The sequence below is a fragment of the Drosophila ananassae genome, chromosome XR (assembly GCF_017639315.1).
Source record: "Drosophila ananassae strain 14024-0371.13 chromosome XR, ASM1763931v2, whole genome shotgun sequence".
NCBI classification, from domain to species: domain Eukaryota; kingdom Metazoa; phylum Arthropoda; class Insecta; order Diptera; family Drosophilidae; genus Drosophila; species Drosophila ananassae.
The window spans coordinates 7,356-22,223 of NC_057932.1; the positions used below are offsets into that span (position 1 = coordinate 7,356).

The following is a 14,868-nucleotide window of genomic DNA, read 5'->3' on the forward strand; positions in this document are numbered from 1 at the left end:
GACAGACAGGACAGACAGACAGGACAGACAGACAGGACAGACAGACAGGACAGACAGACAGGACAGACAGACAGGACAGACAGACAGGACAGACAGACAGGACAGACAGACAGGACAGACAGACAGGACAGACAGACAGGACAGACAGACAGGACAGACAGACAGGACAGACAGACAGGACAGACAGACAGGACAGACAGACAGGACAGACAGACAGGACAGACAGGACAGACAGGACAGACAGACAGGACAGACAGACAGGACAGACAGACAGGACAGACAGACAGGACAGACAGACAGGACAGACAGACAGGACAGACAGGACAGACAGGACAGACAGACAGGACAGACAGACAGGACAGACAGACAGGACAGACAGACAGGACAGACAGACAGGACAGACAGACAGGACAGACAGACAGGACAGACAGACAGGACAGACAGACAGGACAGACAGACAGGACAGACAGACAGGACAGACAGACAGGACAGACAGACAGGACAGACAGACAGGACAGACAGACAGGACAGACAGACAGGACAGACAGACAGGACAGACAGACAGACATGACAGACATGACAGACATGACAGACATGACAGACATGACGGACATGACGGACATGACGGACATGACAGACATGACAGAATGAATTTTTATTAATTTTTCAGTATGGGAATCAGAATATAAATGAATATAAATGCTCATAAAAAGGCTCATTTGGCTAAATTATATTCAAAAAAAAAAATATATTTTTTTAATATGTTTTTAATATTTTAGCTTTTAGTATTTTTTCAGTTTTCCAGGCTTTCACAATTTATTCACAGGAGTCTTCAAGTTAAATCTAATATATCTATTTAGGATATTCTCTGAGATCTACGCGTTCAAATGGACGGACGATCATGGCTATATCGACTCGGCTGTTAATGTTGTTGTCCTTGGTATATACAAAACATAAGTACAATATAACTGTTGCACTTCACCCGTACCAGGTCTAAAATGGTATTTAGTCGCATTCAAATTGCATCGTGTTTTGTCGTTTCAGTCTTGTGCAACTAATTCGGATGTAAGTGCAGTGCACGTACTCACTCTCGCCAAAACCGATTCGCATTAAAATTCAAATAAATGTAGGTTTAAATAAATGTAAATTCATGCAAATGAATATCAAATATGATCAAATTGTGATCAGATTGAATAACACTACCGTCATTTGAATGAAGATGAAAAACACTTATAAACAGTGCATATATTAAGAAGTAACATCATTGTAATCCATGTTTTTGCAGTGCTGTTCCGCGATTTTTTTAGACCAGAAGGAGGGTCAAAAAGGAAAGCAGTCCGAATATGTTGTTAAACATATATTTTAGAGTACGAAAAAATTCAAAAATAAAAGAAAAACGCGGCGATATGATCTCTGCCCTTGGGCGTCTGGAAGGCCTCCACGTTTAATTACTACGAGGAGGAAAAATTGCTGAATATCTAGAAACACGTACAATTTTATAAAATATTGATTTTTACAATATCTTAATAAAGAAACACTTACGAATCTGCACAAATATTGATTTATGGAATTTTCAACAAAAAGTCATAATTTCGCTTAAAATTGGGCCAGTTTTCCGTAATTAAAATCGCTTGATTAATTTATCAAAAAGTCCATACGCGTTTTACTGCATTCAAGATATGGTAAAAATTTCAAGCAAAAATATTGAAATTCATTTGAGTTCTGCTGCGTGCAAAATCAAGGAACCGTAATTCGAGTAAGACCAGTTCAAGGCTTTAAAGTCCCCTGTGGCGGACAATCGAAATTCGAAACAAGCTAAAAATTAAATTTTTTTCAACTTAATTGCAGATTTACTGTATTCTACTCTAGAGTACCATTAGAAGTTAAACTATTTTTTAAGAAAACATTTTTTTAACTGATTGCATTTTTTTCTATTTAAAATTTAATTTCACTTAAAATTGTATATTTTGCACAAATACGCACAAGTACCTTGCCGAAATACATCTTAGATTCCTGCCCAGCAATCTCTTAGAACAAGCAAAATCTACTAAAAAATCGGCCAGCCACTGAGTATCTTAAGAACCCAACAGCAGAAAACATTAAAGCAATCATCAAATTCCAAGCAATCACCAATTTATACAACGAAATTTAAAATTAAAATAAATATTCTGTTAACTTTGCTAAATATAAACATAACTAAATAGTTAAAACACGTAGTTGAAGGCCTCGTAGCTAGCACTACACCCCTAAACTGTTAGTCATAGTTTTGTAAACTGTACTATCGTATCCAATAAATAAATAATCATTGCCAAAATATTTCCAGCCTCTTGATTTGAATATAAAATATTACAATTTAAAATCCTTTTAGTTTCATTTATTCACCTTAAAAAATGCTAATAATTTGCTTGTCGAACTACTTTTTGTGTCATAAATTAATGTATGAACTTAAAGAGTCCATGGTATAATTTTAGCTTTAAATGCAACAAATATTTCTTTCACTTTAATCTATTAAACTGTTATAATTAAAGTTTTGAATGGAATCATTTTTTTTTTATTATGAGTATACATATATGCAGGACCTATGCAAAAATAAAAAAGGGCAGGCCACACCCTATATTTTCTGGACATTTTTAGTGGTCTTTTAGGATTAGTGGTCTTTAGGTCTTTTTTTTTTCCGCAGGAACAAGTGGTGGTTACACACTTTTAAAGCATGTCTTTTCAAATTTATTGAATTTCATTATGTGGAACTGCAAACTTTTAACTGTACACATTTTGAGTAAATATCTTAGACAAATATGAAAACAAACTTTTATTTTTGATTTCTTAACAAAAGGGTAATAAATTGTAAATTACTTCAGAAATTTTTTAAATTTGGCTGGTCTTAAATTAAAAACTTACGTTATTATAAAAATATTTTTTATGGGTGTTAATGGAAGTGTAAATGGAAGTAAAAGAAAAATGAACTTGATTTCCTTGGTACTCTACCTGTAGCAAACGGCCAGTGTTGCAAAGCTAATGAAGACACATTTCACGATAACTGTTAAAATGATGACCATGGTTAATGTGCTGATCCTATTTTGGTCAGATGTGCCTGCAAATGTTGGTTGCGATTTATTTTTTTTTAATGTCAATGAAAATATATGCGCCATTGTGCGTATGTAAATTTTATATTTTAAAATGTATTTGAATGTGTTCCAATATGGATTATTTGAATAGAAAAGTAGTATCAAATAAAAAAAAGGCGAGTAGGGATTTCGGTACATATATTATATTTTCTTTCATAACTAAGGGCCGTTAGATTTTTTTTTGGCCAATCATTAACGTACTCATTAAAGCATAGCCTCTGCGGCTAATGTTTTTGAAATTAATTATTAGACTAATTATTGTATACTAGCTATAATATAATCAAAAACGGTATTCAAAATTAATGAAAAACTAATAACATGTATCAAATTGAGCTTAATGACCTTAATCACATTCATTCAAATAGTTTAGTTTATTACTGAAATATATTTTAAATAACAATAAATTACTCGAAATTTTTAGAGGTTAAGCAATTAAAATAAATGTTGAAACAAGAAAGGTAAGCTAACTTCGGGCGAAGCCGAAATTGATATACCCTTGCAGTTGTGCCATTTCTGATCGTTCAGTTATATGGCAGCTATATGATATATTCGGCCGATCCTTATGAAATTTGGCTAATCAAACTATTTTGTCCAAAATAGAATCCGTACCAAGTCCCATCTTTCTAACTTCAAAAACATTAAAGTTATGCCAATTCCGATCGATCTATGACAGCTATAGGATATAGTCGGCCGATCCTAATGATCCTTATTTTGTAGACAAGATATTTTGGCCAAATATAACATGTGTGGAAAGTCTCAACACTCCAACTTAAAAAAACATTTCCGATCAATCAGTTATATGGCAGCTATAGGATAGAGAAGCATTTCCGATCAATCAGTTATATGGCAGCTATAGGATATAGTCGACCGATCCCGGCCGTTCCGACTTATATACTACCTGCAAAGAAAAAAGGATGTGGGCAAAGTTTCAACTCGATAGCTCTACAACTGAGAGACTAGTTTGCGTAGAAACCGACAGACAGACATACAGACAGACGGACAGACAGACAGACGGACATGCTCATATCGACTCAGGAGGTGATCCTGATCAAGAATATATATACTTTATAGGGTCGGAGATGTCTCCTTCACTGCGTTGCACACTTTTGACCATAATTATAATACTCTCTGCAAAGGTATAATAATTAAATAAATAATTATGAATTGTTAATTTTAGTCCCAGATCTAAAAGTTGAAAGTATTTGGGGTTTTAAAAAACAGGCTTTGGGCTTGTACCTTTCAAGACATAAAAAAGAACGGCTATAATATATTTCTTAATTATATGATCGGTGCGGTTTTCTTTCCAAAATATAACAAATTTATTAATTAAACTAACTTAAGCTTACATTTTATGTAACTAACCATTCACTAAACAGTGAATTTAAAACCAAATAAAAACAAGAAAGCAAAGCTAACTTCGGGCGAAGCCGAAGTTGATATACCCTTGCAGTTAAGGTTGTGCCATTTCCGATCGTTCAGTCATATGGCCGCTATAGGATATAGTCGGCCGATCCTGATGAAATTTGGCAGAACAAATAAGGTTTCCCAAAATGGAATCCGTAGAAAGTCCCATCATTCTAGCTTAAAAGACCAAAGTTATGCCCATTCCGATCGTTCAGTTATGTAGCAGCTATAGGATATAGTCGGCCGATCCCGGCCTTTACGATTTATATACTGCCTGCCAACAAAAGAAGGATGTGTGCAAAGTTTCAACTCGATCGCTCTAAAACTGAGAGACTGAGAGATATATTTGCGTAGATACAGACAGACGGACATGCTCATATCGACTCAGGAGGTGATCCTGATCAAAAATATATATACTTCATAGGGTCGGAGATGTCTCCTTCACTGCGTTGCACACTTTTGACCAAAATTATAATACCCTCTGCAAGGGTATAATAACGTTTGTTTGTAATTTTTTCATTTTTAACCATTGCTGACTGACTAACTCACCTAAATAGGATCGAGTTTACCCAAACAAAAAAATTTTTGTCTATACTGACTGAAATAGGACCCTTATGAAAGATAAGATAGGTAAACTTTAGTATAGTGCTTTTACCTTAGTATGACCTTAATGCAGGGGTGCCCAAGCACTGCTTATGACAGAGCAAAGTCCAATACCGTTGCACAAAATCACAAATACATATACATGTGCGATAGTTTTTTTTTTATATTCAATCCAACAACAAAATGCCTTCGCACTGGGACGATATGTGTTGAAACTAAGTTAAGTGTTGTTAAGCTATGAAAAATTGTTATTGTAATTTATCTTGCCTATGCTGGGGCAGCACACGCATATGATTTTTCTCTTCACATATGACAGACAAATCCAACAACAAAAGAGGAACGAGAGCAATGGGACTGGGCATCCCTGCCTTAATGTACCGGTAATGTACAGGTAATAAACGAGGGTGGTCCGATAAGTTCTTAGCTTCCAAACGAAAAACGAAATTTTTTGAAAATTGGCGATTTATTTTTCAACATAATCTTCTTTTAGCTCGGTACACTTGACCCAGCGATGCTCCAACTTATTTACCCGTCTGAAAAATACGTTTTCTTGAGGTATGCAAAATAGGCCTCTGTGGCGGCGTTGACCTCCTCATTCGATGAAAATTTCTGTCCAGCGAGTGAGTTTTTCAAGTTAGAAAACAAGTTTGGTGAATGGGGTTGTAGTTCGTAGCCCAATTCGAACAATTTTGCCGTGTCAAGGGCGGAAGTGTGAGCCGGTGCGTTACCATGAAGAGCACTTTTTTTTTCATTAAATGGGTCCGTATTTTCCGCAATTTGTAGGCGAATCGGCCCAATAATTCGGCATAGTACAGCCCTGTGACCGTTTTCCCCTTCTCGAGGGTGTCGATGTAGATCACTTCTTGTGTATGCCAAAAAATTGTGGCCACCACATTTCCGACCGATGGGACAGTCTTCGCCTTCTTCGGAGCAGGTTCGCCGGGTGAAATCCATTGTTTGAAACGACGCAGAAACTCCTTCGGATTGCGCTTAACAGCGTTCATGTAGGATATAACCATGTCTCAGCTATCTCGCGCATCTTTATTCGGCGGTCTGCCAATACGAGATCATGGATTTTTGTCACGTTATCCTCTGTGGTAGCCGTTTTCGGTGCACCTGGGCGTGGCGCATCAAAAACCGACGTGCGACCACGTTGAAACTCGTTAAACCAATTTTTGACGGTTGCCATCGAAGGAGAAGAGTCCCCATACCCAGCATCTAAGAGCTCTTCGATTTCGCTGCGCGTTTTTCTTTCCTAAAACAAGAATCGAATCACAGACCGATATTGCTCTTTCTCCATTTTTCTAAATTACGCCGACACGTCCGATTCCTCAAGCAGTCAAAACAAAACTACGAGTCCGATTCGGCTAAAATTTCGATAGTACGAGATTCCGTCTATGAGAATGTACTAAACGATAATAACTTTGCGATAGTGACGCCATCGGGCGGTGAGGCTATGTACTTATCGGACTGCCCTCGTAGGTTTCCTCATAATGAATTATTTAAGCTCTGGCTATAATTTATAATTTTCGTTTACAGATAATTCAAGAGATAGGGGTTCCATGTGAAGCGAAAATATTGTTAATGTTGTGTGTGGCTTTTGAGCTTTTTTTGTTTAAAAAGGCGGTGAATTTTCAAATAAAATACTTTTTAACAAGTTTATCCATGAAAAAGTATGTTTGTTTTACAAAAGACTTTAATCCAAAATCGTTAGGTATGTGATGTCCTATTTAAATTTCTTCGCCTGAGATCCCGAGTTTTGAAGTTTGAATTCTTATCCAAATTTTCTTTTCCAAAATATCTATAATTCGAAGAAATTTGTTTGTCCAGCTGGCATCAAACCGTCTCTAGAAAACCCTGTCTGCGAAATTAAAAAAAAAGTGTTATGCTATTAATAGTTTTCAATAGCAGCCGAATAAATACACGCGTTTCAAATCAGTGTTTCAATATATTTATTTTGGGTTCAATTTAATCTAATCCTAATCTATGCGGCTCCAATCAACTCCAATTCACAACAAACGCAAAAACCAAGAGCTTGTGCAGAAGCTCAACCAAAGCTCCCCAAAGCGCATACGCTACAAATAACAATAAAGCGCATGCGAAACTGGGAGACAAAACAGAGACGAAAACATGCTGATAACAACAGCTGCAGCTTAGCATATTATAATTATTTTATATGCATTCTTTGGTGACTGCTTGGCCCAACAAAAAGTTTAAATCGCAAAACAGTTTTAAACCATACCAATCCAACAGAAAATTTCCCATGTATTCCGCATCTGAACCTGTGTAATTGAAAGATATTTGCATTCAAAGTTGCAATTTTTTCGATTTTTGCATCATACAATAAAAGGTGAGGAGACTTAATCTTCCACACGCCAAGAAAAGTGGCACACAGGGGCAGGTACGGGGGGTTTGGGAGAGCGAAAGTCAAAGTCCGGGCTGCAGGATGTGAGGGTACGAATGAATATTAACAAAAAAAGACCAATTCTAATAAGGTAAACAAACTTTAGTCGATAGTTAGTAGTCGATAAACATTAGTCGAATAAAATAAGTCGATAACGGATCGCTGTTACAACCCTTTAAAGCTGTTAAGGCGAACTATCTGGCAACTCCATATTCTGACAACCGAATTTTCGCTCAATCCAATTGTTCTTTTGCGATCAAAACTCAGAAGTGAACAGTTGTCTATATCACAACAATATAGTGAAAAATATATCCAAACGTGGAAATTGTTATTGTACCCAATACGGTAAACGAGGGGACTTGGAGTAGCAGCAGAGGAACATTGGCCGTGATTGTGCACAGCCGTTCGCATCTGCACGTGTGTTTGTGGTTGTGGCGGAAAATCCTCCAGGTGAGCCGACCGATATGTCGCCCATTGGGAAAATAATAAAAGTGTTCTAGGTAGTGCTCAAACCCCACAATCGTTTGCGTAGCGCCCAACAAAAGCCTACGACAAGCAACGTATCCCGTTTCGACACAGAGGTATACGGCGGAGCCACCGCGTGTATCATCGGCCAGGCATCCAGGAAAAGCTTTCCTTGATCAGCCCCTAAACGTGCGCGAAACCGGTCCAGACTCGAGCCACGATAGGCGAGGTCTGTGCCCGACGACGTGTGCGTGATTGGGGCCGCAGTGGATTAGGAGCGGTGCTGGAACCTGGCCAACCAGGAGCGTGGAGGTAAACATAACCTCACTTTCTAGCGCAGAACCTCATGTTCATATAATCCGGCCTCGACCATGTGATGCGCTAGCTCGACAATCGCTGCGACAACCATCTCGTCCATAGTGACGACTAAACAACAGCAACAACAACTAGAAGAGAAGCGCGACAAGTTGTGCCAGGATTAGAGTATTCTTAAGTAGAATTTAAATTTTTTTTTTTATTTTTGTAAATTATATTGGATCGAACCAAGACTCATCCTCTTTTCCTGTAAAGCATTGATCAATTGTTGGCAACATGAACATCAAAACCCCATAATTTAATTTGAATTTAACCCGTTCACCAAAACATCCAGCGCTCTTTTCTACAGGCCAGCGGACTTCATGTAACAGTGCCTCTATAGGAAAACGTATGTATATTTAGTCCATATCCCAATGATTGGTTACACGTTTTTCTACCTTAACTCCTAATTTACTACATGTATATATCTATATTTCTTTATCTACACATATTTATATTACATTCCAATTTATTAATTAAGCAGTTTTAAGATCATTTAGAAGAATTAGGAACAATTAGGAGTAAGGGCTTAAGTTAAGCATGCAGTCAGAAGAAGAAGTAACCTTGTTATACCCTTGCAGAGGGTATTATAATTTTGGTCAAAAGTGTGCAACGCAGTGAAGGAGACATCTCCGACCCTATAAAATATATATATTCTTGATCAGGATCACCTCCTGAGTCGATATGAGCATGTCCGTCTGTCTGTCTGTCGGTTTCTACGCAAACTAGTCTCTCAGTTTTGGAGCTATCGAGTTGAAACTTTGCGCACATCCTTTTATTCCTTGCAGGTAGTATATAAGTCGGAACGGCCGGGATCGGTCGACTATATCTTATAGCTGCCATATAACTGATTGATCGGAAATGCCATTACTTTGGTGTTTCTTTAAGTTAGAGGGTTGGGACTTTCCACACATGTTATATTTGACCAAAATATCTTGTGTACAGTGGCATAACTTTTGTTTTTTAAGTTAGAAAGATGGGATTTGGTACAGATTACTCTTTGGGCATAATAATTCAATATGCCAAATTTCATTAGGATCGGCCGACTATATACGATCCACTACATATCTAATAATATAAGATGCGTGGCGCCACCTAGCGGACTGCGACTCAACTGCAAGGGTATATTAACTTCGGCTCCGCCCGAAGTTAGCTTTCCTTTCTTGTTTTTATAATGAATTTGGATATTTCAAAATGAAGTAAAATTTTAGTTTTATGGGCACCTGAGCTGAACGATTTCACTATATATGGGTAAGGGCAGCAACAATTCGTTGTGGATTCTTTACATGTAGGGCGGGCCAAGCAGAAGAACCTCACCACCTTAGTTCTTCAATAGCAAGGTTTCCTGTCTCGACTTCGTATCCTTAGAAAGGACTGTATCCCCCTTCCTAACTCTGTCTACCAATTTTTATTGTGTGGCGGTGAAGCTGATTAGGAAGTTACCGACCCTCTTGCCTCTTCCTTGAGCTAGGCCGTTCCCTTAGGCAGAGTATGCAACCAATCGGTATCCACTTCACCGTGTTCGTCACAGAATAAAATGGCGCCCAACGTGGGGCTAGCAAAACATCTAGCTAAGCAACAAACAAAACACCCGTGCTCTCACGAGCTGTCCTTCAACCTATCCTAACAGTCAGCCTTCCAAACAACTTCTTTATTTTCAGAAAACCCTTCTTGTTGATTCTTTTAGGATTGCTGTGTTTTGGGAAAATCCTCAGAACCAGACCAGGGAATAAATTAAAGAAGTAGGAAAGATGTTTCTCTAAAAAAATATCCTTTTTTTTATATGTATTTAAGAAATAAGGAGTCGAGACTGTATTGGCTGGAATGTTTCAGCAATAGCTCCTTGTTACCCTTTTATTCAACTCATCAAACCATGAATATTCATAAATTCGAGAAATGTAATTGTTGGAAAATATTCTGCTGAATACAGCAATACAACATTTTTCAATATTTTGGCTACAATTTTCTCAATTGAAATCAATTCTCAATTCTCAAAATTGAGAAATATTTTGGTTGAAATATTCAGCAGTATGCTCTTTCATTTAACGCAATGAGCACATCAGGTTGTTTTAGGTTCAATAGAGATATGAAGATACAGACAGAAACCCTTGTAATATATTAAATGAAATCGATACAGCAAAGGATAAGACTCTGATATCCCATAAAATTCAGGTTTCAGAAATTAAATAGGGAAACTAATAAAATTATTTGCACGGTTCCCACTGCATACGTACAGCCCACCTCCCGTCCAACCGACCGAGGGACGCTGCCGCGTAACGCACGGCTCGAATCGCGGGAATAGATCCGAGATAGATAAGCGAGGATTAGGAGATAGATATTACGAGGAAGAGTGTTGCACAGATACGGCGGTTATATAAGCGATTTAAGATTGTTAGTAGACCAAAGTGACAAGATGTAGTCCGAACATAATACCCTGAACGGATCGTGTTGGGCATATGTCGAACTACAATGGCTGAGGAGCAGGTCCTTCTGGTCCTTCTACTAGGAATGTTAAAATTTAAGCGTGTTAGTAAATGCTGGCTGTCTATATTTCCATAAATAAGATTATATAAAAACATGACACCCAGCATCGTTCTACGATTTGTTAATGTTGGTAAGTTGATTAGTAAAAGTCTACTATGATAAGAGGGGAGGTAAAGATTTGCATCCCAATTAAGTCCCCTAAGAGCAAAAGTAAGGAAGTTTTTTTGTACAGATTCAATGTGATCTTGGTGTACTCCATATTGAGGACTCCAGACACACGATCCATACTCAAGAATCGGACGGACCATTGATGTATATAACGTTTTAGTTATGTACGGGTCATTAAATTCTTTTGACCATCTTTTAATTAAACCAAGCACACCTATAGCTTTATTAACCATGGTAGATATATGGTCGGTAAATTTAAGTTTCAAATCTAATAGGACACCTAGATCGTTAACCTGAGTTAATCGTTCTAAGGCGTTCCCATAGAGAAAGTACATAGCCTGGTGAGTACTGGATCGGTAAAAAGACATAAGTTTAAATTTCGATCCATTAAGCTTTAGGTTATTTGCTAAACACCAATTTTGAAGTTTATCCAAATCGGATTGAAGTCTAGACTGGGCGCTAGTGAATTTATACTGAAGGCATAGCTTAACGTCATCAGCGTACATAAATACAAGTGAATTAGTTAAGGCAAGGGGCAAGTCGTTAATAAACAGAGTAAAAAGTAGGGGTCCAAGATGGCTTCCTTGGGGCACCCCCGATGTGGCGCGGACTACACGCGAGGTAACATCTTTAAAGAAAACACGTTGGGTTCTCCCTGATAAGTAGCTCGAAATCCACATAAGAAGATCAGTTGGGAATCCCAAAAGACTGAGTTTACTTATAAGAAGCGAATGGTGAACAGAGTCAAATGCTTTACTGAAGTCAGTGTATATGACGTCTGTTTGTAAGCCATTCCGGAAGCCATCCGTGATAAAAGATGTTAGCTCCAATAAGTTGGTAGTGGTGGAGCGGCGCTCATGAAGCCATGCTGGCACGGGGTTATTATTGAACTACATAGGTGTTGCAAATGTGGAGTGATAAGTTTTTCAAAAAGCTTTGGAATTGCTGACAATTTAGAGATGCCTCTATAATTAGCAGCGTCGGATTTTTTCCCTTTTTTATGCAGCGGAATAATGAAGGATTCCTTCCACATAAGGGGAAAGATCGAAGTTTCCAGCGATAGATTAAAGAGTTTAACAAGCGGTTTGCACAGTGCCTCGGCGCAGTACTTCAGAACACAGCCTGGTACTCCATCAGGGCCTGGCGAATACACGGGCTTAACCTTCAGAAGATCCGATAACACACCACTTTGATCGAAAGATGGGCGAAATATAAGATTGGCTGATTGGATATTATAAGTGTAAGGCTGAGTTGAGCTGCTTCTAGGTGAATAAGTAGTTTGAAAAAACTGTGCAAAGAGATTGGCCATTGCCTGATCAGTGTTCGCATAAGAGTTCTCAAACGTAAGCAGTGGGGGAAAAGATACATGTTTACGCTTAGTGTTTACAAAGTTATAAAACTGCTTCGGATCCTGAGTAAACTGAATCCTGCAGCGGCGAATATAACTCCTATAACATTCTGCGTTATGCACGGTGAAATTGGACCGAGCTACTAAGTATCTTGAATAACTAACTGTACAGCCAGATAATCTATGTTTGTTTAAAAATCGACTCATACTATTCTTTAAATTTATAAGGTGCCTTGAATACCAAGGCGGATTCGTTGAAGCGGACGGATATTTCCACGGCACGCAAGCGTCGAAAAATATGTTCAAAGTGTAATAAAATTTTTGTAATGCGATGTTTATATCATCGCATGACAGTAAATCAGACCAATCAAATTCCAAAATTAACTTGTTTAATTTCATAAAGTCAGCCTTACGAAAGAAACGAACTTTCTGAGATTTAAGTGTAGACTTAAGGTCAATTAAGGAATTGTTTTCGATTGAAACCTCAAGAGTGGGATGATATGGATCCTCAGGGTTAGAAAGTGGCAAAGTTCTGGAAAGAGTAATTCCATCAGGATCAGAAACGAAACATAAGTCCAACAGCCGACCTAAAGAATTTCTAACGTGGTTAATTTGCCCGAGTGACATGTCGAACATGCCCTCAGGGAAGTCATGGTGGGAGTTAAGCTGTAAAGACGGTGAATTATCAACATTTGACCACATAAGTTCGGGGATATTAAAGTCACCCAGAGCTATCAGCTGGTCACCATCAGACAGACGATCGAAAACCAAACGAATAGCGGACAAATGTTGCCAGTATGTTGGCGGTTCGGACGAAGGTGGTATGTACGAACAGGTAACATACAAAGATTGATCGGACAAAGTGATTTTGATGCAAAGAAATTCAATGTCACCAAACTCTTGTGATTTTACTTCTTCAGAAGCGAATTTGGAGTCTACAGAAATTAGCACTCCTCCTCCCCTTCGCAAAGTTCTATCACATCTAAAAGTGGTGTACCTACTAGGAAAAACTTCGGAGCTTAAGATCTCCGGCTTTAACCAAGTTTCTGTAAATACAATAATGTGGGATGCAAAAGAAGAACTATCAGAATACAGTTTGGGAAGTTTACTACGTAACCCTCTTGTATTCTGATAGGTAAGTGTTAATGAAGACATTAGTTTTTTGAAATTGAGGAAGATGAGGTGGAAGGTTGATCAGTGGCCTTAACATGTGGGAGTTTTACACCCACAGGTTTGGTTATCTTTTTTTTCACCGTACTTGGCTGATGTTCTTGGACGAAAATGTTCTCTGGCCAAAAGCTGGCGGAACAGATCGTCTTGAACATCTGCAAGGGCACACGTATTTTGAAAGATGACGTGTGCCTGGTGTAAGAGTATTTAAACTTTGTAATATCCACCACCTTTATGTCGGCTTTTGCTTTGGCTTTGATGTAAGCCGAGATATCAATCTCCGAAGTATCAGGGGCAAGCCGGGAAACAAAAATGTGTTTTGATGGTGGGATCACCTGCAAGGGTTTTGGTGCCGCCGTAACTAATACTGCGGCATCAGTGCGTACCGGGGGTCCGGACGGTTTATTACCCTGTTTGGTGACTGTTACAGGAGTTTGAATTATTGGGTCTGGGATCACTTGAAGCGATGCCACAGAGGACATATCGGACAATTGCTCATTGAGTCCGAGACATTCGGAAGCCGAATTTTTCTCAGGTCCGGCCCTTGGGGTGGCCAGAGATATAAGCGGCTGCATAGTTGTCAGCTGAGCAGGCTGAAGATTATTCGACCCGAGCACATCACTAAAAGCGGATTTCTCACGCTTTGGAGACTCATTTAGTAGTTGAAGACTACTAAACTGTGTATCAAGCGCACAGAGTTGGTCATTGATTTTTCGAAAACCACTAATCAAATCCTTGAAACCGCTTTTAGTCTGCCTCATGAACGACCTCATTTCGTCCTGAACAGCACGACAACCGTCACAGCAAAAGTGGAGTCCAGACCTACGCGAGATTGCATCCGACACTGAGGCCGTGAACCCGGCACACTTAGCGTGTAAAACGTTTTCACAGAGCCAGCAATGGATGGTAGGCTGGGAAGACGAGATTGTCTTATTGCAAGACTTTAATGCACAGACCAATTTAAAATCCATAATTATTAAAAATTTAAATAATTAATTTATTAAAAATTATTTAAAATTAAATAATTAATTTAGTAAAAATTATTAAATATTAAATAATTAATTTATTAAAAATTATTAAAAAAATTAATAATTAATTTAAAAATATTATTTGATTTTATTAATGAGGAACCTTGAACCACTGTACCAAGGAAAAGAGAAGGGGAGATTAAAGAGAGCAGTTAGTGCAAGTTAGTAGATTTAAAGAAATAGAGATAAGAATCTCTATTGAGCGAGAGTAGAAGCAAAAGAATAGCAACAACACCGTAGGAGATGAAGAAGCAGAGCAGGGCTATGTTTGGAAAGTAAGTTAAATAAATTATTATTTTACCTCCAAATATATCA

General features: G+C 38.2%; 1 protein-coding gene across 4 annotated transcripts in view; it reads right to left on the reverse strand.

Moving 5' to 3' along the window:
* Nucleotides 1-2,894: 2,894 nt before the first annotated feature.
* The window catches only part of LOC6495749 (disintegrin and metalloproteinase domain-containing protein 12), a 573,836-nt gene continuing 561,862 nt past the window's right edge, over nucleotides 2,895-14,868 (reverse strand). For all 4 annotated transcript variants that reach the window (XM_044717324.1, XM_044717323.1, XM_044717322.1 and 1 more), the window contains one exon: nucleotides 2,895-3,091. In XM_044717324.1, coding sequence (XP_044573259.1) covers nucleotides 2,982-3,091 — 110 coding nt within the window. In that variant the 3' untranslated portion in view covers nucleotides 2,895-2,981. The remainder of the gene's footprint in view (nucleotides 3,092-14,868) is intronic.